Source organism: Lonchura striata, chromosome 28 (assembly GCF_046129695.1).
Source record: "Lonchura striata isolate bLonStr1 chromosome 28, bLonStr1.mat, whole genome shotgun sequence".
NCBI classification, from domain to species: Eukaryota; Metazoa; Chordata; class Aves; order Passeriformes; family Estrildidae; genus Lonchura; species Lonchura striata.
The window spans coordinates 1,532,940-1,559,912 of record NC_134630.1 but is presented as its reverse complement, the minus strand read 5'-3'; the positions used below and the strand labels follow the sequence as shown (position 1 = coordinate 1,559,912).

At 38.4% G+C, this 26,973-nt stretch overlaps 1 protein-coding gene across 2 annotated transcripts in view; it reads left to right on the top strand.

Annotated features, from left to right (window-relative positions):
• The window catches only part of SPPL2B (signal peptide peptidase like 2B), a 32,025-nt gene extending 5,384 nt beyond the window's left edge, over positions 1–26,641 (top strand). The window contains exons 2-15 of one of the 2 annotated variants that reach the window (XM_021528185.2): positions 3,285–3,404; positions 5,436–5,618; positions 6,325–6,414; positions 6,761–6,900; positions 7,703–7,845; positions 8,668–8,764; positions 8,921–9,037; positions 10,528–10,609; positions 11,429–11,503; positions 11,638–11,700; positions 13,066–13,165; positions 14,120–14,197; positions 16,443–16,603; positions 17,576–26,641. In XM_021528185.2, the coding sequence (XP_021383860.1) occupies positions 3,285–3,404; positions 5,436–5,618; positions 6,325–6,414; positions 6,761–6,900; positions 7,703–7,845; positions 8,668–8,764; positions 8,921–9,037; positions 10,528–10,609; positions 11,429–11,503; positions 11,638–11,700; positions 13,066–13,165; positions 14,120–14,197; positions 16,443–16,603; positions 17,576–17,863 (1,737 nt within the window). In that variant the 3' untranslated portion in view covers positions 17,864–26,641. Of the gene's footprint in view, positions 1–3,284; positions 3,405–5,435; positions 5,619–6,324; positions 6,415–6,760; positions 6,901–7,702; positions 7,846–8,667; positions 8,765–8,920; positions 9,038–10,527; positions 10,610–11,428; positions 11,504–11,637; positions 11,701–13,065; positions 13,166–14,119; positions 14,198–16,442; positions 16,672–17,575 lie in introns of both variants that reach the window. The other variant, XM_021528186.3, reaches the window with a different exon arrangement.
• Positions 26,642–26,973: the final 332 nt, after the last annotated feature.

The window sequence follows — 26,973 nt, the reverse complement described above, 5'->3', positions numbered from 1 at the left end:
CTAAAGCAGCAACTGAAGATCAGCAAGACTTTCTTTCAAAAAAAAGCATTGATCTGGATTTGTATAATAGAATTACATTTTAAAAGATAGATTTTTATCCTGCTTTCTGAGCACTACATTTGTATCTTAATGTATTTTTATGTGAAGCATTAAAATCTTTTTGCAGCTGCTGGTCAGATCTTAATCTGGAATTTAATTATTAATGTGTTGATGTTCAAACCTGACTAGATGGTCACAGAATGTGTATGAGCAAACTTCACACTGAGGAGCTGATGTTCAATATATTGTATAAAGGAAAGACTTCTTATTTCTTAACTTTTTCAATGAGTGGAGATGGTGCCTGACAGTCCTCCCAAGACAGAACCTGCAATCCCAGTGTTGCTGCCCTGAGGAGCAAGTGTCCTGTAGAATTTGATGGCTGATTGTTGAGTGATGATGCTCTGATGCCTTCCTGTTCAAGCAAGGACAAGAGGCTCTTGTCAGAGAGAGAAACATTGCAAGTGACCTGTTTGCCACTTAGAAATGGCCAGCATCCTTAGAACAGTACAAACATCCTATTTCAGCATCCTTAGAACAGTACAAACAGACCTCATTATATACTTTGTGTTTCTTCAAACCATTTCCAAGATCAGGGAGGATTTACAATTATTTTGACTCAATTAATACAAGAATGAAGTCACCACTAATTAAAGGAAACCATCACTAGTGATAGGGGAGTTGTATGTACTTCCACTGTTGTTTTATTTTCCTTCCTGCTTTCTGATTCCATGGGTAAATATCTACTAGGACTTGGGGTACAAACAGACAGCTGCATCAACAACACAAAGTACTTTATTTTGCAAGCTGTATATATGCATACATATGTATGGATGTGTGTGTGTATATATATATATATATATATATATATATATATATGCATATATATACTCTTGTAGGTGATTTTGGTTCAGCTTTTTGGGTGGAAGATGAGGAATATACCTAGTACTCACGAAATTGTCTATACATAGGGAAGGGAAGGATAGGAGTAGATGTTTAAAAGAGCAGAACTCATCATGAAGAATAAGATTTGTGAAAATGTCTGTGTTAAGGAAGTGTTTGCTAGTACCTACTTGTGATATTCCAGTTTTGCTGGGAAATGGTCTGGTACACTCTGACCTAACTAAAATAATGAGGAAAATACTGTGTTTGCTGTGTACTTTTTTGCAGGAATGGGAAACTGAAAATATTTGAGCTAAAATCAGCACATCTTGCAGTTAGATGTAGTGTGAGCAGTTCACTAAATAAGCATGTTACATACTGTGTATCACAACTGAGATGTCTAAAACTGGTAGATTTGCTGCATGTTACTTTTTTTTTTTTTTTTGCTGTAGTTCTTGTTCTCTTTTTCTGTGTTACTAAGGGATTTGGGTTCTATTATCTCAGTTTCCATGAGTTCTTCAGGAGAATTCTAACATGCACATGATACAAAAGATAGGTAACCTTATAAAAATGAGCATGATATGCTACAGGTATGAAATATCTCTTTGTTGAATCATCTGCCTGGTTGTGACCCCTTCTAAACCTCTTGGTCATCTATTCATGGGTTGAACAGGGTGAGAAACAGAGTATGCCTTGACACTCTGCACACTGTTCAGAAATAGCTAAAACATTAGTTTGTTATCAGCATTGTGTTGGGCACAAAACTAAAACACTGCACCATCAGCTGATATAAAGAAAACTAACTCCATCCCGGCCAGACCCAGGACAGGCCTTTAATTATAAATATTATATTTGTAATCTTCACTACTTATGTTGTTGCAGATGTTGGAGTTTTGACAACAGTGACAACTGGTCATTTGAGCAGTGATAGGTAAATGCAGTAGGTAGACTTGACAGTCTACATGTTCTACCTAGGACAGAGAAAGAGCTGCTGCTGCTGTGGGTCTTGCTACATCTTCAGCAAAGGTGTCCAAGGTTGAGTATTGGAGTGAATGCAATCTAGAATTGATCATTATTTCAGGCTGTACTTTCAGGAGTTGGTGTCTTGTTGCGGAGCTGTGAGTTTGCTGGTAGAAGCAGGCAGGCAAGAAGACTCCACACGGCTTCTGAGGGTGCTAATTAGATGAGGGTTTATTGGGGGTCCTACCCCTGGGAAGCAGCATGGTTTCTGAGGGAGGGAAGGGGAAAGGGGAGGGGGAGAGAGGGGCCAAGAGAGCACTGGCCAGGAGAGCCAGCTGAGAGAGAGCCTCATCCCACCAGCACACTTAACAGGGAGATTCCAAGTGGGCACGGATAAGGTTCAGGCTAATGGGATTACAGACACAGGATACTTCACGGGAGGATTACAGGCTTGGAATAAAGCATAGAGTTTCTAGGGGTGAGACAGAGCATACCATTTAACTAAAATGCAACACCACAGTGTCTTATTCATAAAATCATGAAATGGTTTGACTGGGAAGGGACCTTAGAGATCATGTAGTTCCAGGCCCCTGACATGGGGTTGGCTAAGCCAGGCTGTTCAAAGCCGCATCCAGCCTGGCCTTGAACACTTCCAGAGACAGGGCAACCCACTGCTCTGGGCACCTGTGCCAGGGTCTGCCCACGCTGCCAGGAACAATTCCTGCCCAATCTCCCATCCAGCCCTGCCCTCTGGCACTGGGAGCCATTCCCTGTGTCCTGTCCCTCCAGGCCTTGTCCCCAGTCCCTCTCCAGCTCTCCTCGAGCCCCTTCAGGCCCTGCCAGGGGCTCTGAGCTCTCCCTGGAGCTTCTCCTCTCCAGGGGAGCACCCCCAGCTCTCCCAGCCTGGCTCCAGAGCAGAGGGGCTCCAGCCCTTGCAGCATCTCCGTGGCTCCTCTGGCCTGGCTCCAGCAGCTCCACATCCTCCTGATGTTGGGAACCCCAGAGCTGAACAGAGTACTCCAAGTCTCATATGTGTTCTGCATTTGTGCAGCTTCTTTCCGTTGCTGTGGTTAAATACATATGTGCACCAGTGTTGTTTGAGGTTGGCTTTTTGATTTGTTGGGTTTGGTCTTTTTTCTTTTAACACACCAATATTATTTCATTTGATTCTTTGGCCAATTTCTGTGTAGGAGAGAATCTGCCTAATGTATCTGAAGTCTTTCTTTGAAGCATGATGGAAATAATAACAAATTCCACTGTACTCCTGGCACAGATATGGAAACTTTGTGAACTCATTTGGTTTTCTTTAAAAATACAAAGCAAGCCAGTCAACAGCAAGTTAGTCCCTTCACTTCTGATATTCTATGTAACCTAAAATTCTTCTGAAATTTTTGTTACATTTTCAGGTGTACTGTGAGTATGGGATGGTACATGTCCTTTCAGAGAAGGGGAGCAGCAAAGGAAAAGACTACTGTATTCTCTTCAACTCTCAGTGGGCCCATTTGCCACATGATCTGGGTAAAGCTGTAAGTACCTAGCTAACTGATGACAAAAAATATATAAAAATGCATTTGTTACAAGGAAAATTCTGATTTCTTAGTTGGATTAGTAGAATTTGAAGCAACTTCTTTGCTTGCTCTGCTTAGAAAATATTTTATCTCTTAAGATCACTAGGCAGTGCTAGGATGGCAATGTTAATTTCCAGGCATTGTGCAGAGATAATGACTATTGCTGTTCAAAACAAAAATACTCCTTTTCAATGGTGTGAGCAATGAAATTAAAATGACACATACCTGGGCTTGCAAAGGAGTTTTTGTACATCAGCATGGTACAAGAAGGTACCACGTAGCTTTTCTTATATAGTGAACTGTGGCCTTTAGTGCTTTCTCAGTGTCAAGTGTAACATTAGGTAGTCATAAACGATGTCAAGCTTTTGCTGCATTATCCAAAGCTGTATGAGCTGAAAATTGAGTAAATTCTTCAGTCTTTTCTGTGAGACAAAGTTACTGGTACTGAATGATGAAATTACCAAATGCATTTTGAATAAGCCCCACAGAATTATTAGAGTCCCTTACCAATAGGCAAGTCTCAGTTATTTGTGATGGGTTTATTGCACCTGTAGATTAGTCCCTAGATACATCAGTAGTTGTCTTTGCCTTGTATAGACTCAGCTGATAAACTCTTGCACTTGCCCTGACTGTGTAATGTGAATCAGCACATGCATGACTGACTGTGGTACTTGTGAGAGTTGGGGACTGTACTGTAGACACCTCATTTAAATCAGTCTCATAAAAATTCACTAGAGTCACATCTCAGTAGCTCTGCAGGAGACAGTACAGTCCAGATTAGCTTGCACAGACACTTGGATAGTATATGCTACATCCCTTGCCTGTCCCTGTCTCTTTCCTTGGTTCTTTCCTGCTTTTCCCTTCTTTCACATTCTTGCTCCTCCTTCAGTAGTCCAGCAGTACAGTTCATTAACTGAGGTGATGCGGTGCACCCCTCTGAGCTCACTCTGCATTTGTGTTGTGCTCTGAAGTTTGGACAACCAAGAAGTGCGTTGGAGCATTTCACTGTCTCTAGAGGTCAGGCTGGAGACAGCAGTTTTCTGAATAAGGTGGAAGCTACTGACAGCCTGACACTTGCCTTTGCCTCCTAAAACTGTAGACTCCACTACACAGGTATTGTATGTTGTGTACCTGTGGATTTCTAATACAAACTTCCATTTTTTCAGGTTAAAACTTTACCTTAACTCTTCTCAAATCTGTCAGCTCACTTCAGCAAGGGCTGAGACCTGCTTCTCTTAGCACAGCCTGGTTATTTGGTAGATAATTCAGTTTTCAGGTAACTTACAAATAGAACTGGGCAAAGATGCTGGTGGTTGTTTAGATTTTGCAAGGAACAATTTGTGCCAGTGTTATTTCTAAAACATTTGAAGTGTTTTTGAAACACACCAGATTAGATGCCTTTGGGTCTGAAGAGGGCCAAAACTAAGGAATTGTGACAAACTTGCAATATCTCTGGATCACAAGTGCTGAGAGAACTATCTTAGAATTCAGTATTCAAGTACTTGGGATGCAAAAATCTCAGGTCACTGGATGCAGTTGGTTTTAAGATGGAATTTTATTGCCTATGGTTCTGTACTTTTCCCCAGCCTGTGTTTTGATTTCTAGCTGTTCATACCCTCCATCATCCCAGCCTGCCACTCTGCTACCCCAGCAAAGATAAAACCTTGCTGTCTCCTCCCACATCCTGGCTGTGTGCATCAGAACAGCAACAATGCTGAAGAAAATAAATGCAAGTTAAGGTGTATATATACATACATGTATCCCAAATTTTATTACCAGCTGAATTCTGTACAATAAGGTGAAACAAGGCAGGTCCCTACATAATAGAGAAGGCAGCACTGTTTCAGCTTTCATTTTGCTCTGAGAATTTCATTTTGCTTCCATTACTGGAAGGTTTTAAATTACTCTTTAGAAGCTCTGGCTTCTGCTCTTGACTTCTTTTATTATTTTATGTTATATATATATATTTAACTAATTTCTTTTTTTCAGTCACTCCTGCAACTGCAGGATCAGACAGCATCTGTTTTGTGTTCTCCTTCTGATGTACCTCATGGGGGATTTAATAATCAAATCCCCATGGTGATGCGAGGAAATTGCACCTTCTATGAGAAAGTGAGGCTTGCTCAGATAAATGGGGCTCGTGGGCTGCTGATTGTTAGTAGAGAGAGACTGGTAAGTTGCTTTTTATCTTCCTATGCTGCTGATACTCCTCTGATGCTAGATACTGTCTTGTCTGTGGTGCACATTGCTGGTATTTGATGTTCCTCTTTAAAGTAAATAATGCATGTGTGTTCCTGCATGTACATAGATTGAATAGTTATGTGTGGAAACCATACATCTGACAGAAGAATGAATGAAACAAGAGGCCCTCATTTCAGTAGGAAGGGTTGGCACAGGGCTCATGTGAAATTCAGGTCAAGGGCTCAGGATTACTCTTGTTCCAAATGAAATAGTGGAGTCAAAGAATGTGGTTGGTTTGTGACTCCATCATGCTTCCATACTGGATCCAGTGCTTTAGATACAGCTGGAGAAGCAACAGCATGTATTTTGTAAAATTAGTAGTTTTAAAAACAAAGTTAGTAGGTTTGAGTCCTGGCCAATACTAGAGGCACACAGCAGTCATAAACCCGTGACCCTGATGTGCAAAAGATACTGCTTGAAATTTGGTTGCTTCATTTTGCCGTTACAGTCTTATATTACTTCTGTTTTATTGGGAACAGGCATATATTTTTACTTTTGAGTGTTTGCTATCATTAACTTCCCTTCTAGAATATTTTTCAAATTAGCCAGAACAGAATTTGCAACTTTAACCCTTTTCAAGGAGTAGAAGTATTTGCAGAAATAAACATATTCTTACCTGGTCTGAACTGTCTTTCAGGTTCCTCCTGGAGGTAATAGGAGTCAGTATGAAGAGATTGATATTCCTGTGGCTCTGCTTAGCTATACTGATATGTTAGATATTGGCAAGGTAAATTCGATACTAAAAGCTCTCATATATATTATCTCATGTAAATGAGTTACTGCTCAACAGTATTAAGTCTACCTTAAGAGCTTTAACTATGTAGAGAGTGTATTAATGAAGATTGCATTATTGTGTTTTGGAAAAAATAGGGAGGTTATTTCTCATCTTTATAATAAAATCAAAATACAGCCTGGTGCTGGAAATAAATATTACTAATAGAAGAGCCAATAGATGGCTATTACGTGTTTATAATAAAGCCTGATTCTGAGGTTACTTAATGAAAATTAAATAAGTGAACCTTTGCTAAGGTGGCTTTTTGGATGTCCTTCCTAACTTGTATTTACTTCCACAGAGTTTTGGCAGCTCAGTGAAAGGAGCAATGTATGCACCAAATGAACCTGTGCTGGACTACAACATGGTGATTATCTTTGTCATGGCTGTGGGGACTGTTGCAATTGGAGGCTACTGGGCAGGAAGCAGAGATGTGAAAAAGTGAGTCACTAAATGCAGTATACCAGTTTTTCTGTATTTTTCACAGAACAAAAAATAGATGGTGTTTATGTAAGCATTACCTGGCAGCTCTTCTAGTGATGTTAGGAGACTCTAGGGAAAATGCTGATGTGATGTTTGAAAAGCCCTGAACCTTGCATTGGTTTGGTCATTGTAGGAAATCATTAGAGTATAAATTACATGTAGATTTTTTTAGGATTTTGCCATGTTAAAAGACCAAACATTTGAAAAGCTCAGAAATAAAATTAAGTAATAGACTTCCCTTTTGCAAAAATTCACTACATAAATACTTTGTAAAAAAAATTAATTTGCTTTTACTGGTATAATGGTATAAGGCAAACCAAATTGATTGGATGGCTAACATATGCTATCTTTGTTAGCAAATTTTAAATGAAATTTTATGGTTACTTTTTGCCAGCAAGAGGGATTGGGAGAAGGAGGTCATTGTGCTACACTAATTTCTAATATGTATTTTGTATACACAACTTGATTCAAGGATTTCGTCTGAAGTTAACTATTCTGTGTTACTTTCAGGATTCATTTGAGTTTTTTCCAAATGAAATAATCCTCTAGATAAGTTAACACAGCAGTTACTCGTTTATGCATTGTGTTACAATTGATGTTCATACCTCCATGGAAAAATGGTATCCCACTGACTTGAGTGGGAATCAAAGCAGGCATTGGTGTTGTTTCAACCCCTTGTGTTTTTTTGCTGAAGATTCAGCATCCTTGTGTATTTTGTTGCAGAAGGAATGAACTAATTGTAGCCATGTTACTCTTTCAGGAGGTACATGAAGCACAAGCGTGATGATGGGGCAGAGAAACATGATGATGAAACAGTGGATGTGACTCCCATAATGATCTGTGTGTTTGTAGTGATGTGCTGCTCGATGCTCATCCTCCTTTATTTCTTCTATGACCACTTAGGTACTCTTAAGGTTGTATTTGTATTGATACATCTTTAATATCATAAGGATGACATTGTTCAAAGAACACTTAATTGTGAAAATAATAATGAAACATCTCTCTTCTGTCATGTGTGTTCATCCCAATATGTTTTAAAATACTGTAAGAAAACTCACTGAGTAGATTTCTAATCCTTTTTGTGAGGTTGGCATAAAGTTTCTTTCAAGCATTAAGGCCTATTAAGCAAATACAGACTTAGTATTTTCCAATTTTTATTTTTGTTAAATGTGTTCTCAGACCTACTCCTTCTCTCTATTATTGTTCAATTTGAAGTCAAGATCAAGGATCATTTTTTTATCTTTATAAATATTATAATTTTCTACTGATTACTCACCAGATTGACAAAATATGAGAGCCTAATGCTTCTTTATATTTTTGAAGAAGTACTGAAACATGCTTCGCATCTGTATTGATTCATTTTGCTACTTAGTGACTTTAATAGTCCCTTATAATGCTCCTGTTTACTCATAAAGAGAAGATAAATGCTTCATCATAGGTTGCCTTTGAGGCTTATGACTTACTTTAAGAACATTAGGATAGAGGTTTTGATTTCTTTAAGTAGGTATTGCATAAAGTACACCTGAGCAAAAGGAGCTAGAATTAGATCCTTAAGAGCACAAATCTAATCAATCATCTGAAGTCTCTGAATTTATCTTTCACTGTTGAAATGCAAACCTTATTTCTCATTTAGTTTTATTGATTGTGTGTTCTTTATTCAGCCAGGATATGAAAAAAGCATTTCTTGCCTTATCCTACTTGGATTTAATACTTTTTTCCCCTCAGTCTATGTTATAATAGGAATATTCTGCCTGGCTGCCTCCATTGGTCTTTACAGCTGTCTGTCTCCATTTGTAAGAAGATTCCCCTTGGGAAAGTGTAGGTATGTGGCAACTTTCAAAATTTTAATAGAGAAACTTAGTTTTTTATACTGTTGAGTAGGTGTGGGGTTTAAAAGGTGGTGTCATGTTTCAAAATGTTGATAAGGGAAGAGGCTATATACATAGACAACTGTAGCTTCGGTGTGATTCTTTTTCAGAATCCCAGACAACAACTTGCCGTATTTTCACAAGCGTCCCCAGATCCGGATGTTGCTCTTGGCAGTATTTTGTATCTCTGTCAGTGTAGTCTGGGGAATCTTCAGAAATGAAGATCAGTAAGTGATCTGTGCTAAAAAAAATTTCTGTGCTAAAAATTGTAATATACTTTATCATGTAAGTAACTGACATCCACAGAAGTCTACATATATCCAGAAATTAGGGATGACAGGAAAAAAAATAGAGACATGCAGAAATTCTTCGTTGTTCCTTATGTACTTCATCTTTTTCTTGTTCATTTAAATTACAGAAAACTGTCTCTTGTTAAGCTTGATTTTCTCTGAGTCCCAGTCAGAATTCTGATCTCTTTAAGACAGCTTTTCAGAAGTGATATGGAAAGTTGGACACAAGTTGTCTAACTCATTTCTTCATGAGAATAAGAACTGGTAAGATTGTCAGATCTTTCCTTTTTCTCAGCTTTCTTGTACAAGTCAGTAATTCTCTACATCCAGTGTTGCTGTAGTACCTAATTGTAGGAGGTTCGTACCACTTGTGTTAGAGGTGGATCTTTTACAGAGTGTTGTGTTTTTGTTTTTCTTTGGGATTTTTTGCCTCTTACCTCACTCTCAGATATTGCAGTTTTCCTATGTATACAGGTTGTGTTCATCTTCTTGGTTCCTCTATTGGAACAATATTTCAGTATTGGAACTGTAATGCTAGCATGTGTTTCTGATGATGATATCAGAGATGTCTGACCTGTGCTCTGAATGCATGTCAGTGCTTTTGTGGGGTCTGTGATCTGTGTGGATCATTCAGTGACAGAATTCAAATCAGGAGTCATCAACTCTGAAAGACTCTTTAGAGAGATAAGTGTCAGACTGAGGAGTACAGCAGTACTATAGAGATGTTCCAAAATATTTAGGACTAGGAAATCCATTTTCTGCCTCAGAGCTGAAGTGAGCCTGAGTGTCTCCTGCACAGAGCTCCATCAGCAAGTATACACATGTATTGATCCAACAGCACTAGCTCTCATTGTACCTAGGCCATAGCAATTTTTGGGAAACCTTAGTGTTGTTTATCTCAGATCCTACTTCTCTTTGACCTTGGCAGTTGAGAGCAAAGCAAAGAGCACTTCGATACTCAACTTGCAAAACACAATTGAAAAACAGGCCCAGCTGTAAATTTGCCTCAGCACACAAGGATTCACCCCTATGCACAGGACAAAAGACCCCAGGACTTCCCATTTTGGTATCCACTAACCTCATTCAGCCAGTTTTCAGTCTACCTCACTGCTCATTCAGCTTGTACTTCATCAGTTTCTCTGTGAAGATTTTATGGAAGATTGTCAGTGGAAAGCCTTACTGAAGTCTAGATAGACACTATCACCAGGTCTTCCCTCATCTCCCAGGCACTTCTTTGTGGAAGGTTATCAGGTTGATGAAAAACAGTTTCCCATTTGCAAACTCATGCTGACAACAATGTCAATTTCAAGCAAGTACTTTGAATAAAAGGGAGTTTTTATTTGTCCCAAGCAGGTCCTTAGTGAGGACAAGGCTTGGTCTGCTTTTCCTGCTGTTTCCTGCAAAAACATTACTTTCCTGTTTTTAAGGTGGGCCTGGGTTCTGCAAGATGCTTTAGGAATTGCTTTCTGTCTTTACATGTTGAAAACAATTCGCCTGCCTACATTTAAGGTATGAAAGTTAAACAGAAGTTATAGACTTTCAGAAGAAAGTTAAAGAGAAGAAGTTTGCATGTATGTTTGAACAGAGGAGTCACTTAAAATGGAGTATATTGTCTCTGAAATGCACTTCCATTCATATGTAGCATGAAAAAAAAGGATGCAACGAGTATAATGGAGACCCAGAAGTGGCATGTGATTATTCTGTAGATTCTGTTGAGTGTTGACTAGTAAATCACACACCACCCCTTTATATATGTATTTGGTATTTGAGTATTTTGTTGTTGGGGGAGTTTTATTTGTTTTATTTTGATTGTTTTGATTTTGTTTTTCAAATTGACATACAACTAATGCATCAGTCTGTTTTTTTCAAATCTTTCTGACCTTAGTCAGTATCTTAAGACAAAAATTATTATTAGTTATTTAGTTGCCCCTTAAGCAGCTCTTCAAACTCTTATTTCAAATTACCTTCACCTATAAGTTTGTATAGACTGACAGTAAATGAGTGTATAGTGTTTCAAGCTCTGCCTCGCGTATTTCAGTGCAGAGCTTCTTCATATTCCACAGCAAACTGAATTGGCACCATTTCCAGATTTTACATCAGAACGAATTTTGGGCAATAACATGTAATTTTGTGTTTAAGAATTACTTTATTTTATATGATACATGCAAGACCCTATTCCTCTGTCTAAAATATTTAGGAATTAAGAATACATGAATGACTTGTATTAGTCTTTGCAAGCTTTTCTTTGAATAGCCTTCTAAGTATTAATTCTTTGCTATTTGCTAATGCATTGTGTGTAAATACCAAATATCTTGTCTCTTCCTTCAGGGTTGTACCTTACTCCTCCTGGTTCTTTTTGTGTATGATATATTCTTTGTATTTATCACACCTTTTCTAACAAAGGTAAGTAAGGTGCTTCTCTATTCCCTGCTGTCCACAGAGCAAAGTGTAATGACTTGTTTCTCTGTGTATTCCTAAATCATCCCAGAGCTGCTGAGGGAAGTGCTGATTTACAATTTTCCCATTTTTTTCTTTAGACTGGGGAGAGTATAATGGTGGAGGTGGCTGCAGGCCCATCTGATTCTGCCACTCATGAAAAGGTACTCTATGTTGTCTGAAAATCCAGCACTAGCTTTCAACTGTTACACTTTTAACTTCTCTAAAATTCAAGATCACAAAGCTGAAATGAAGATGCCAGTCTGAAAAGAAGTTAATGTGGGAATAAATGCTCCTGACTGTTTATTCTGGAGGGGCAAAGCAGACTTGTAGTGGTTCATCACAGCAGCTTTGGTTTCCCTTTATCTTTTTTTGACAGGGTTTCAATATAAGAAAGCTGGTTAGCTCAGCTTCACAAAAACATGACCACATCTGTAAATAGTAACTTGCTGTTAAATGAGCATGAGTATCTTTTCCTAAAGAGGTAAAACATATAATCATTCTGTCTCTTCCCCCTCCTTCCCTTTTTTGACATTTGCTTTATGAAAAGCTGAGACTATAGGGAAAGGAGAGAAACACAAACTGGAGGCAGAAGAAAACAGAAGTCAGTGTTCAGTGGGTTTTCACCGTTGGACAGCAGCCAGTTGCATGAACACCTTACAAGATGTGGCTGACTCAGGGAGGAAAGTATGTGAGATGTAGGAGACAGTGAGATACAGTGAACAAAACAAAACAAAAAAAACTAATCTGTAGGAAAACCTTTTTTATTTAATGATTAATTTGATCTATTTCAGCAATGAATGTAATAGTGTCATGTGAGAAAATAGCAAAGAAAGTAATTGTTTGCAGGATGTGGATCAATCCATACAGTCCATACTAATTTTTTTGACTTCTTTTGTTCTTCTCTCCTGTACCCCTTTAAGTACCCCTTTGAATTCAACTTTATGCACAGAATTAATTGTATAAAACAGTAATGAAAGTGGAAATATGTAAAATTATTTTGGCACTAATATAAGAAAAGAAAAAAGCAAATACAGTTTCTTTAATGTACTATAATAAAGAAAATACAGGTTTGCAATGGATTGTGGCATACTGTGCCTCACATTGCAATTTATGTAATAAATAGGAACACAGGGGACAGGGAAGAGTCTTTAAAGTGATTTGAAAAATGACTTTTTGAAATTTTTCATGTCTTGATCTTTTGAGACTTATATTGGTAAATGAATTGTGTAAATTATTATTTCTTATGCATGTAGCAGCTTACCTAAATTTTGTACATACCTGCAGCTAAAGCAGAATTGATACCCAATTGTATGTGAAGACTTTGTAGTTAACATAGTATTTAGAAAGTATTTCATCACTCCCATCTTAAATGCATTTTGTTAGTTGTCAGTAATATTGTATGCAATGAATATATAAAAAGATACATTTGATGTATTTGAAACTTGCACTTTGAGTACAACAGGAACAAGTTCTGGTAGGTAGTGTGACTGTGCTTTTCATCAGACATGTGTCTCTCTCATTCCAAGCTCCCAATGGTCCTGAAGGTTCCACGACTGAATTCCTCACCATTGGCTCTGTGTGACAGACCTTTTTCTCTTCTAGGATTTGGAGACATTTTAGTTCCAGGTATTGTTTAGCATGTTAAGAATTTTACATGTTGCATTGTCATATTAGTTTATTCCTCTTCTACTCCTGCTTCAAGTGATAGATTTGATTTGACTACTATAAACCTGATAAATTTTCAATTATAGTTTTTTTTTTGTGCACTGTTCACCATAAGATTAATGTGCACAAGAAAAATGTGCATTAATCTTATGGTTCAGTTTCACATGCAGTGATGTCAAGAAATGTAGAGAAATTGAAGGAGTAGATTTAGCAACTGATTCTGTGCTGTAAAGCATCTTTGGTAGTGTGGTGATAGAGGAAATTATTTGTCTTTGCACACGGTTTAAGTACAGATTCCTGACCACTCAAACCTTCCTGTTAGTCACAGGAAGTCTGTCTGCCACACCTTCTCTCAAATATGATTTTAGATAGTATGTAGAACTATCCCTGGCATCACTGCAGGTGAAAAAATTATGAACCTTCTGGCTTTCAGATTTCTTCTGCAAAGTCATTTCTTTAATTTCTTGTATTTTGGAAAATATGAACTCTCTCATCCCCATTAGTCTCCCCTCCTCTCCCCAGCCTGAAACAGGTATAGTCATTAACCATAAAATTCTACTGTCTTCAGTACCATCTCAAAGGGCTGAACTTACTCTTGCTCTTGTTGTGAACACTGTATTTTTACAAATGTTTAGTTAGTAGGGATGGGATGACTTTTTTATCTATGATCTGCATATTTGTAGCTGTGTATTTTGCTTTTGGAGTGCTTCCAAGACATGGGGCTTGTACCATCAGATAATTGGTTTGTAAATTGTGCAGCCTCCTAGATATGTTGTCATGGTGCTTAAACACAGGATGCCAAGGAAATTTTTTGGGAAAAAAAAATTCTTGCAAGTTCCTAGCTGGTTTGATAACTTTATCATGAAGTGCGTGACTATATTGAAAGCATATTGTAACTGTTCTTTCTTTTCCTAGGCTTACTGGTAGCCTATTGCCATAGATTTGATATTCAGGTGCAGTCATCCAGAGTCTATTTTGTAGCCTGCACAATAGGTATGTACCACAGTGTCACCTGAACACAAGACCTATAGGAGTGGCTCCCTCTAAAAGCATGTTGTCAGTCTTGCATGGCATAGTTTGTGGGTTTTATCCTGTTCTTCCTTTTATTATTAAACAGAAATATTTAGCAAAGTGCTTTCAAGTCTAGATCTTCCATCACCAAACTAGCTGATATTGCTTTTCTGAGCTGTTTTGCCTGCTTTGCGTAAGGGGAGCTTCTGGTGCCATGGCTGCCAAAGGTCTCAGTCAATCCCTTGTAATTATACTTTCTTTACATATGCTCAGCTACTCACTGTAGTTTCTTGATTCATGAACCTTTGAGCTAATTGTGCATGAGAATTCAAGTTCAGGGATATCATCCTCTGACTTTGTTCTTCATTTCTTGTGTATTCTAAAAATCCATAACTTATGATGCAGGGAATTTTATTATTATTATAACACCTCTAGATAAGTTTTTTTCTTTAGTTTGTAAAATCCACAGAGTTATGTGCCATGAACTTAAGTATTACTGATGAATAGGATCTGACAGATTCCTGTTGTCTTTTTCTTTCAATGTACTTTTTCTAGTAAAGACTTCTAATGCTTGCAGTGAATTTCATGAGAAATTGTCATTAACAACTTCCTTTGAAAAAATACCTAGGTTCATGGACGCTTCTAGCAGGGGTAGAGAGATGCTTTTATTGATGTTCCAAATAATTGTCTCTCATATATAGTAAAACAAAATTGTTGTCTTATCTGGTACTTTAAAAATGTTTGCAGAAATAGGAAAATGTTGCATTAATAAAGAGTCAGCAGTATACTATTGCAGCACTGAGAATGAGCCACATGCAGGGCTGAGTTAGCAAGACTGAGTCAGCAATTATGAGACGAGTGATTATTCCTCTCAATTTGTCACTTAAGACTGAGTAAACCAGGATCCCTGGTGCCAGACAGACTTTGACATACTGGAGTAAATCCAGTGGAGACTGTCAGGATGGACAAAGACCAGAGCACAGGGTTGTAAAAAGAAGAGAAAGCAAAGAGGAGATTCTGTTGCTGCCCACAGCTGCCTAATGAGAGACTGCAGAGAGGACAGAGAGACTTTTCTTACAGGTGTGCACATAAGATGTGAGGCAATGGTCTTAAATCATAATAAGAAACATTTTAGCTAGATATAAGGATCTCTCAATAATAACAGAATATGCCCCTGCCCAAAAACCATTTTTAAAGGTTGTAAGGAGTTACTGATCATTCTAATCACAGCCATCTGAGATCATCAAGTCCAGCCAGTCCCCAGCACTGCCAAACCCACCTCTAACCATATCCAAATCCAAATACAGATTTGGATGATGCCAAATTCATACATTTGTTAAATCCCTGTAGAGATAGGCACTCCCATCTCTGCTCTGGGCAGCTGTGCCAGGACTGGAAAACCTTTCTGGGATGGAAGTTCTGCTTAATATCCTATCTAAATCTCCCCTGGCAGAACTTGAAGCCATTTCCTCTCATCCTGTCTCTTGTTCCCTGGGAGCCCACCTGGCTGTACTGTCCTGTCAGGGAGTTGTGGAGAGTGAGGAAGTTCCCCCTGAACCTCCTTTTCTCCAGGCTGAGCCCCTTTCCCAGCTCCTTTCCCTTCTCTGGACAGCCCCTCAAAGTCTTTCTTGACCTTCTGAGGAAAAATATGGAATCTGGATTGGAAGAAAAAGTTGGATTAACTTCATTGTCTTGAAAATGTAATTGAAAATAATTACATTTTGAGATCCAAGCTACTTGTGTTCTACTAAATAAATTTTGCCACATTTATGCAGAAATTTAAATAGAAAGTAATAAAAACATATAACCTAGAGCTGGCTGGCATTTTTTTTAGCTGTGTTGGCAGGATAGGAAGAAACAGCTAAAGCCAACCTAAACAAGAAGCACATTATAATGGTCATAATATTTGTCTGTGTCTGCTGAGTTCATAAATATAATATGATACAAAATATTTCATATATTTATTTTGCTTAAGGTAATTATTTAATTGCACAATATGGACTAGGCCAATCACACTACTTTCGCATGTTATGAATAGCAAAACTGTAGTATTCCATGTTTACATGGTGTAAATAATGCTAAAGAGGCCTGAAAAACTTCTGGAGATGTTTTACATATTGCTTGAAAAAAAGTTCTAGTGAGAATGCTATTTTAGCCAATTATTTAGGTGTGTTTGAGCAAAGCTATATCTGAATAACTGTGTTTTGCTGGGTTTGTTTTCTTCCAGCATATGGCATAGGCCTTCTTGTGACCTTTGTTGCCTTGGCACTGATGCAGATGGGCCAGCCTGCTCTCCTCTACCTGGTGCCCTGTACTCTCCTCACCAGCTTTGTGGTAGCCCTTTGGAGAAGGGAGCTTGCCATGTTCTGGACGGGCAGCGGCTTTGCGGTGAATACCAGTTTGATATGAGTGTCTTCAGGAAATACTAATATTATAAAAACCTAACTAGAATTAAAGTTGAGTAAAATATTGCAGTATTATCACACAAACACAAAGATTTTTGTTTTGCTTGATTGTTTGCTTTTTTACATACTTTTTTTGCCTCAGTCAGGTTTTCTGGTTTTTGCAATGTTTATGGCCACTTAAATCAGAGTAGTGAAAAGTAAAGTAGACCTTGTCTATCTTTGATTCTGTCAAAATGTTACTTGTTTGGTCTCTCTTGAAAGTATCAGTAGTAGTAAAAGGTCACAATATTATATAAAATGTGGGGTTTAGTACTACATAAAATATACCCTTAAAATACTTTCTTCATATTCTTTCATAGCATATTGTTTATGAAGGTGGAAATTGTATTGTAAATTATCACTGTTTCACTGTGCTGCAAGTGAAATTAATTTGATTCAAAAAGTAATTTCTATCATGCCTGATTTTAGTTTTTGAGTACTTACTAGAAGGCCAAATCTATGAAGCTGGAGGTTCCTCCAGTGAGGTTTATTTTATTTTTCAACTAGTTGTGATAACTTTCACAAGCTTCCACCAGAGAAATGAATTTAATTGTTAGAGAAATATTTGAGATCATCTGAAATGTTATGTAAAAGTTACCAGTTCTTGTACAGTCATAGTAAATGTGGACAGAACTGGACAGTGGCCAAAGACCAAATGCCTGTTGCTGCCTTATCAGCAGAGCACTTCTGAAACTGGTGAGGAACAATCACTCTGAAAGCAAACACTTTTCTGGAAGGAAAAATTCCCCTGGGTCCTATAGAACACAAAGAAAGGATAACGGTATGCATCTGCTGCTGGAGAATGTTAACTGAGTTGATGGACCTTTAATCTTCATCTTGTATGGTCATTACCTTGGATAATTGGACACAATAGCTTTTGTTTCCCATAATTTTGACTGTGATCTTCCATTTACAGAAAGACCTACCTCAGCCTCCTGTGGTGATAGCTCCTGTCAACTGCCCTCAGCTTCCCAAAGACAGCAGTGTGCCAGACTCTCAACAAGATGCAGAGCAAATGACCAACCCCACCCTCCACGTGAAGGAGCTGCATGGCTCCACCTCAGCTGAAGAGGAGTTGGCCGACACCAGCACAAAGACAGACCAGTCAGAAATCTCTATGGCCCACAGTGAGGAACCAACTGCTCAGAATAAGGATGACCTTGAAAGCAAATGCCTAAATGCAGAACAAAACCAGCTGGAATAAATGATGTGATAAGAATTCCTTCCTTTCCCTCACAAACATACATAAAACCAGTATGTGTGTAGGACTGGTTTAGTAAGGTTTGCATTCATTGAGGAACCTCACTAGGAATCTGATCATCAAATCCAACAAGGAATGTTCTGTCTCCAGCTTCAGTACAGCTATATACTTAAAACATCTTTCTGAAATATGGTGCTCTCCAGGAGTTCTCACGTGTGGGTTCCAATGGTCACTGTTAGTGAATGCCTTTGACCATTTGTTCCATTTGCATTATAGCAGGGTAGCATCAAGAGTCTTTATTTACTCAGTACTCTGTGCTTGTGTGGCTGTTTCACTGCTTTACCATGATGTAGGTTAACGTGGAGGAAAAGCATTGAATAAGTCTGCTACAATGCTTACTTGAGAGAAACATGGTCTCTTTGGGTTTTTTTGGCACTTTCCCTATTGTCACAATTTACTTTACTTCTCTTGACTTGTCAAAGCCATTGATATAAGGGAATGCATTATTATAAACTGACATTCAGGAAATGCAGAGAATGGTTAAATTACCATTACTCCAAAAGGCTTTATGCTACCATGGTGCATTAAATGCATCTCTTAACTTTTTTGTCTTTGTTTTTATTTCTAGGTATCTGAGCTACTAGTCTAGTTTAAAAGGCAGGGTGAGTAGAGCTCTGGGAAGCTTTCTAGGCATTCATGTGAACTCTTAAGTGCTCTGATAATAAACAGGGTTGGTCACAGAATAATGCCTGGAAGCAAATGCATATTAGGAATGTTTAAAAATAAAATATAAACCAAATAGGTGAAAAAAATTAGGTAGTAGCACTATACTAAGCTTAACAGGCAATATTTTCATTGGAAAAATGTTAAAGCGCAAATGTTCTTATGTTTGGGGCTTTGAGCTTCTATTTGTTCTTCATTCAAGGAATATAATTGTGATTTCTAATTCTGAAGAAAACAGTCTGATTTTTCATTCCCAATGGAGCACATATGGTCCTAGAGACAGTTGTGATTTAAAAGTTACTTGCTGCTCAGTAACTTACCAACTGCCTAAGTCACGTTTGGTCTTTGTCCCAAGAGTAGCCAAAGCATAGTCTGTCAGGTTCTGGAATGAACCTGGGAGCTCACTTACTATTTTGTGTTTCTTGCTACATTGTGAAGGAATTTGTGAATTTAAAAATTTTGGGGTGCAGCTGGTCTTACTTCATATTCCTGAACTTGTTTTCCTGTATAATATGATTGAGTCTTTTATGCATCAGCTTTTGTATGTAGAAAGATGATGGGACTTTGCTATTACTTGTTCCATCTAAGTACATTTGTCTTTATCAGAGGAGTCTGTTCTGCGCTTACATTGCAGAAAGCCTCAAACACTTTGTACAAAAACTGAAATAGAAAATTGAAGTATTATAGGATCCTTGGGTATTATTCCAGATTGTATGGAAGAAATACTCTTGAGTATTTGAGAGCCCAAAATGTAATTTACAAAAGTATTGTCGCAGTGATGCAGTCAGAGGCACTGCTGTTAAATTGTGAGTCTCCAGTTGGCATGTTGAATTGGAGTTGAAGAGCTCTCTTTTCAGGAATGTCAATTAAATATCAGCCATTGTCTTTTTGGCTAGATCTTCCAAAATCTTCCCCTGTGCTTTTTGGATGAAATCTTTTGTGGGCAATGGTAGCATTCTTTCTCTAGGATGTGAACTGCTTTCTCTAAAACCACACTCTGGCTTCAGAGTTTTACCAGCTCCTGCTTAAAGCCTTGAACCTTATCTGATAGGATGATTTATGAAGTTTTTTGGAAGGTTCCCTGGGTCCAATGGCCAACACTACATTTAATTTACAACTACAAGAGTACATTTAATTTACAAATTGCCCTAATGGAAGATAGTACTAAAGCAATCTGGTTTTCAGTCTTTTCTTTGATGGACCGTTACTTTGGCCAGCCATAACCTGAAACAGTTATTACTAATAAAAAGCAACAAAAACATTTTACTGAAAACTTCAATTAACTGGATTATGCCTTAAGTAATTGTGTAAGTATGGCTATTAAAGTTAAGAAAGCAATCTTGTGTTTAAATAATGAACTTGACAAATAGCAAGGTAAGTTGGAGTCTGACTCAAAGTTCTATTGGTTTTTGCCTTGATCATCTCTTAGTCAGAATGTTGTTTGGAGTAGCTTTTTACATATTTAAAAGCCAGTAGCTTTCTGATGATGAGGTATTAGGTATTGTCATCTACTTGAAAGTGTACTTTTGCATTTGTTCTCTTGTGTGGTTAGGAAACAGTTTATTTCAGATTGTTCATAGCTCAGTTTAAACAGAAGAATTGGTCACACTGAATTAGGCATTTCACAGTTGCATTCTGGACATTCTGCTTCACCTCATGTTTTGTGGAATTTCCATCTATTTTTAAGTGTAATTTTTTCTCCCCTGAACAACAAGGAATGCAGGGGGAAAAAATCCTGATTGCTTCTCAGTGCAGTACCTCAGTACCTCCAGTTGTGAAATGACATGTGAAATGGAAACAATTTACAGACTTTGACTATCTCAGTACTGTACAAATCAGGTGACTGTGGTGCTCCAGCTTGGCTGTGACTGTTTGGACCCTGATCCTGGGCAGATCAATCCCTTCCATGAAACACCAAGGCTGTATTTTTTTATCTTTAAAAAACCTTCCCGATCAGCTTAATTTAAAAATTAATGTTGTATAGGAAAATGCGCCTATCAGTTCAATGTGACTGACTCCGATTTTGATTATTTCAGATACACATTCCACACCATTACTTTAAATATTAAAACTTGAGTTCTAATATTTAAAGTAATGAAAGTGACATTAATGTTAAAAATAATGTTGACAGGCTTCTTGTTTATGTCTTTCACTAAGCCTTATCTATCTAGAAATTCAGTAAGGGTTCTGTTCCTGAGAACTGGTATGTGTTCAGAGGAAGCATTTATTTTAGTCAAAAAAAACCCAAACAAACACAAAAACCACAACAACCAACACAACTAAAACAAAAATCCATTTGAGAAAATCTGACTCTGTATCACAATAGTGAGAGTCAGATTGCTTCCCCAAGTGTTCATTTTGGTCTGTTCCCTTCTGAAGGATTGCCCAAATGCAGCTGAAGGTAGAATGGAATATGAAGGACTTTACTGAGGGTGACAAGAGAAAAGTATCTCAAACCCTCTTTAAATTTTGATGATTTTATTTTTCTTGTCAGAAATGAAGAGCATTGTAAATTAAATACATAAAAAAGAAACATAAAAGAATAGGTTTGAAAATATATTCTGTGTTTACCAGTGGCACTAATAAAAGTGCATCCACATATGTAAGAATTATACTTGCAAAAATATTAAAATGTTTTCTCTAAACTTGGGCAGATACCAGACAACAGAAAATCTGCAGCATAGCCTATTTTCCAAAAGGTTTATTAACATGTTTCATAGAAAACTTCATTTAGTAAACTGTTTGTTTCCATATTTCTTGAACATTTTCCATGGTCTTGGATAATTGGTCAAGCTTTTCCTTCAGAGTATGATGCTCTTTCCTTACAGTACCCCTCGGTATGGCTGTTGTTAGGAAAGTCTTGACAGTATTTTTCAGCCATGTGCATTTCTGTGTTTCAGCTTTGGTTTTTGCATTCCCACTGCATTGTTCTAACTGGGAACAGATCATGACTACCATGGTAGTGCCTCTTAACTTCTGTGTATGCTGGAAACTGGTGCTGACCATGGCTGCAGTCACTAATGAATTAATCTGCCTCGGGGAGATGCTGTGAATTTACCTGCAGCTCTTTAAAAAAGACAGTATTGGATGTTTGAGAATAGTGTTGCCTTGAAGTTAAAGCTCACATGTGCTGTTGTAGTGCAAGATCCAGTGTTTTTGTTCTGGTCTTGAGCCCCATGGCTGTGTTTGTGTTTCTGGTTTGTTGCACTATACAGGCTGTATAGGATGTAAGGCCCATGATACTCCTTTTTAACAGCAGCTTCATTGACTGTCCATGAACAAATCAGAGTATATTGTACATACTTTTATCATTTGGTGTGTTATTTGTAGTGCACTGAAGGCTGAATATGCTGGCCAAGCAGCAGTGTATACAACTAATGATTATCAACGCTTGGCTCATAGCACATTGACACAATTCTGAAATACAGACATACCAGTAGATCCAAATACTCATCCAAAGCCTACAGAGATTATACTTTTTTCCAAGATGAGTGTGGTCTCAGATATTTTAAGAATGTAGGGCTGTGTCTTCAGGTGAATGAGGACAGGAACCATTTCAGAGGTGCGTCAAACATCATCAACAAGGAATAATTAATCTTTAGGTATTTTAATCTTGCATGGGGTTTCCTAGCTGGGGTGGGACATGAAGAACAGAGCTGCACTAACAGCTTTTCAGTTTAGGTTTTTGCTAGTGGTGCTGGGTAGGGTGGATAGAGGAAAGATAAAAAATAAAAAATGAAGATGACTCAGAAAGCATGAGATGAGGAGACACTGAACAAGAAAGGCAGTGGAGTATACTCTGAAAAGGAGGTCTGAGGGTCTGAAAAATATCCAAAAATCTGAACTGCTGCTGCAAATTGGAAAAACAATTTGTCATTTTCAAGCAGGGATGACATTAGAATTAATAGACTTAATAAATAAAGAAATTTTGGTACTGGTGGTAGGAAAATCTAGGCGTGGCTGACAGGTGAAGGGCTCAGTGGGACGGGGCAGTGCCCAGTGCATGAGCTCCTTTGATTCTGTGAGGAGAGAACTGAACCACACCAACCAGAATAATTCATGCCACTGGCAGTTGGGGCCAGACAACTTGCCCTGGCCTACCTGTCCAGATACATTCTGAGGATCAGGATTCCTGGGTTTAATGGTGTTACAGCATGAACTTCATCCCCAAGTACTCAGTTTATATATCATGAATGCTGTCAGGGTGTTCTGTAACCACTGTGATGGACAGTTCAGCTCTTGTGAGACAAAGACTGTTTTCTGCTACTTAAACATGATAAATCTTCTAGAAAGAAATAACATCAATTTTAGTCTTTTTTGTCTATGTTTAATTTGTTGTATTGCTTCTGGCAGCCTGGAACATTTTCAGAACAAGACAGCTTTGTGTTCTACCAGAAGCTTCCTTTGGCCAGTGGCATAAAAGAACTTTCTTTTCACTGATCCTTTCTATTATCTCTATTTATTATTAACACATAATTATGTGTTCTTCTGTGAAGGTTCCACCTTTTCGAGTTTTGCAGTTAAATATTCAGATTATGTGGAGTAAAGATGGCATTTTGCCATCTGTAGATTAGTGATAGATTATAAATAATGTGTTTTAATTGAATTTTCTTGAATTGGGAACTAGTGTACTGTACACAATAATCTATAATTTCAGGAACTAGCAGAGGACTTAACTTCATATGATACAGGGGCTCAGGCTTGGTTCTGTTTCCCAGAAGCTGTTGGTGAGTCCAGCAGCCATGGGTTACAGGTGCACAGGCTGCTATGATTATTTGGAGCTATCTTCCTTAGGTGAAGGTTGTGTTACGTTTTTCTCATAATATTTTTCTGCATGTCAGCATGCAAGTTCAGCTCCAGATGGCAAACTTCATCCAGGTGTTTGTCTCTGAGAAATTCCGAGATTATATACTAACTAGACTTTTTTTTTTTTTTTTTGCTTAAGAACTGCTTTCTGCTGACAGACGTGCACTGTATGTTGTGATCTGACTTTGAGTGTTTCATGTAAATATTGGTCAGCTGAAAATATGCGGAGACATGGTTTCAAAGTAAACCAGTTCATCACCAGCTCATGCCCCATCCCTGGAAGTTCAAAGCTAAGCTGGATGTAGTCCTGAGCAATCTGAATCTAGTGGATGGCATCCCTGACCATGGCAGGGGCTGGAATGAGATGATCTTAAAGGTCCCTTCCAACCCAAACCATTTTGTGATTCCCGTATTCTATCATCACTGCTAAAAAAATCGGTGGCTTGGGCTGGTAGGAACCCTGCAGTAGCAGACAGCCAACACCTTATAATCAAGTGCTGCTGGAAGATCCCCAGTTCTGAGAATGTGGCACTTGGCATGAGCAGCAGCACCCTTTCAGTCGGTGCACTGAAGCCAGCAAGGTTTCCCAGAGCCCGACCCTGGGGTAGGGTTGGCACAAGAGTCCTGTCTGATGTTTCCAGTACAGTAACTTCTTCCTTGGGCCAGAGGTTTGGAATGGATAGAAATAGCTATTTTCTTCTGAAGCATATGTCTGTAGTCAGGAAATTGCCACAAACCTGCCACTTCTCCACTGTGGATCCAACCCTTGAACACTGTGATGGTGGGAAGCTTGGTGCTGTTTGAGGAGAAGCACAGTCCTTCACATCATTCCCCAGCAAGGAAACAGAAGAGAATTTTATTGTTCTGCTCTGACTGAAGTTGTTCTGATTGATGTTGAACAAAAACTTCAAAATAGTGGTTCAGGTTTAGTTTGACAAAGTAAAACACAACCCACAGTGGCATCATTTAATTTGGTTTGGGTCATAATCTACTTTTTTCATAATCAGTAGTGGAGACTGCAAAAAATGTTTATCAAAGATGTTACAGCAGATCCTAAGTTGGCAACAAGCCTGTGTGGGAAACAGGCTGGCTGCTCTGATGGCCAGTTAGTGCCATGCTGTGCCTTTGCTGGGGTGAGCATGTCACCAGTTTGTCTTCAACTCATACTTTGCCACTTGCCTCCTCCGGCGACCTTTTGACTGTCAAACTCTCTCATAGAGAGTCGCACAGCCAGCACTGGTTGTGGGAGAGCAAGAAGGAATCTCTGTGTCACAGAGCACTCCTGGTGCTGTATGAAAGGCATGAAATGGAGCTGACTGCTGCTCTTACCCTGGGGCCCGGCCCACCTGCTGCCTTCCTCACGGGCTGAACACGAAACCTCGAGCCTAAAGCCGCTGACTGCAGCTATGAGCGCTGGTACTTTCAGCCTAGCAACACAGGAAAGCAAAACCTAAAAAAATCTGAAGTTTCAGCCCTGCCTATAGATGCTCTGTTCACTGCTGACAGTGTTCTTTAAAGGCTGGAGGAGCTGGGTTCTAATAGCCTGCCAGGAGCCCCATGTGACCCCTGCTAATGTTACTTTACTAAAATTGAATCAGAAATGCTCTGGGTATGGATTGTTTGGAGGCTGGAAGCAAAAATTTCAAGCAGTATAAAGATGATTTACAATCTAAGACCCATTTGGATGCTTCACAGTAGCTACTTTTAGAGAGGAAGATGATTCTTGGAGATAACATGATTAGTCTTAAATGTCTGCTGTCTTTGTGGAAGGACTTTGTAATGGTGTTCAAGTAGTAGTATGTAGGATAGTATATGAAGAGTGCAACCTAAAAGATTGCTCATTTTAGCAATTTTGCAAATTTTAGCAATTTTGCAAAAACTTGCAAATGCATTTGTTTCCCTCTATATATGTACGCATGAAGAATAAACTTTAAGCTAATTTCAGGTACTGAAGGAAAGATTTTCCCTTGATCCAACATGTTACATGTTTTTACTGTTGTAAGATCTTCTATGCAGCTTGTCCCCTTAATAATTTTTTTGGTAAAATTAGAAAAAAGCCCACACTAAAAAACACCCTCTGCCCCCATAAAAAGAATGGCTAAGGAAGTTGGTCAGTGTAGGAGACTGGTATGAAAACTTACTTGGAGTATTTTTCGTGCAAAAAAGATTTCAAACAAACAAGGTATGGAAATGAAGTGCAGATGGGACATAATGGGTGAGTAATTTAGTTCTCTGTAAGGATATATTTAGTGAGGCTGATAAAATCAATGTCCTTCCCCAAGACCCTGGTTCCTATCTTGTATTTCCTTTACCTCATCAGTCAGTCTGTCAATGGCATACACCACGTGGCTCAGTCCCACAGTTGTAGCTGATTGTGGGGCTGTTGATTCCCCATGGGAAGAGGGTCCCTTCCCCTCACTCAGGCTACTACTTAATGACTTGCAAAATTGTGCATATTGAATATCTGCAAGGGTAGATAAAGCAGTAATTCTGTGTATTTTGTCTATGATACAGTATCTTCTATCTGTGGTACAAAATACTTTTTTTCTGTTGTTATTGTTTGCAAGTAGTACGAAGTACCAACTGTGTCACCTTATGGATCCCTTCCTGTGCTGACACTAGGAGAGAGCCATTGCGACAACCAAGGGACAAAGCAAGTTTGTTCCTAAGTAGTAAAAAACATTTTTGGCAAATATTTCTGATTTTCCAAAACCATAGTACAAGCATCAGATTTTCAGTTCAGTCTGGGTGGCCTTTTCCCACCCTGTGTCTGTGTGGATCTTTATGGTTTTGATACCAGACCTCCCTCTGGCTGAATTACAGCCTTCTATCCAATTGCACAGCACGTCATTATATATATTTTTTTTTTAATATGTAAATACATTGTAATACATTGGATTTCCAGTGACCAGATGTAGATTAGCTTTCCTTCTGTGATGTAACACAGATGGGAAAAAACCAATTTCAAAATTAACAAGGATGGCAGAATCTTAAGACAAAGAGATGAGAAATATCCCAAGGGTTTTCCAGAGTGATTTTCTATGGAATAAGGAATGCTGTTTCAAGCATACAGAGATACAAGGAAAGAAAGCAAACTTAAAATTGACTGGTCAGCTAGTCAAATTGCAGGTGTTTAGTTTTTTCCTTCTATTTGCTTTTTGAAAACACTGGAATTTCCTTTAGTCTGTTTTAGTTTAAAACTGTAAAAAATTTCTAAAAGTGTCAAATAAAGTTGCCTAATTTTTGAACTGAGTTTTGCTATTTTATATCATCCTTAAGTGTGAAACACTTTTTTTTTGTTTGTTTGTTCTGGGATGTGATAAAATGCGCGTTGGAATTTAAAATTCACTGTGTACAGCTCCCAACATGAGCTGGATTCCATGCAAAATTCTTAAAACTTGCTTAATACCAGAAATGGTGTCTGACATCCCCACACAGTCCACACAAGTAATCTCTTTCCCTGGCTTTTGAAACCCTGACAGAATTCCAGAACAGTTTGGGTTGGAATGTCCTTTTAAAGCCCATCCCACCCCACCCCACCCTTGCCATGGCAGGGACACCTTCCACCATCCCAGGCTGCTCCC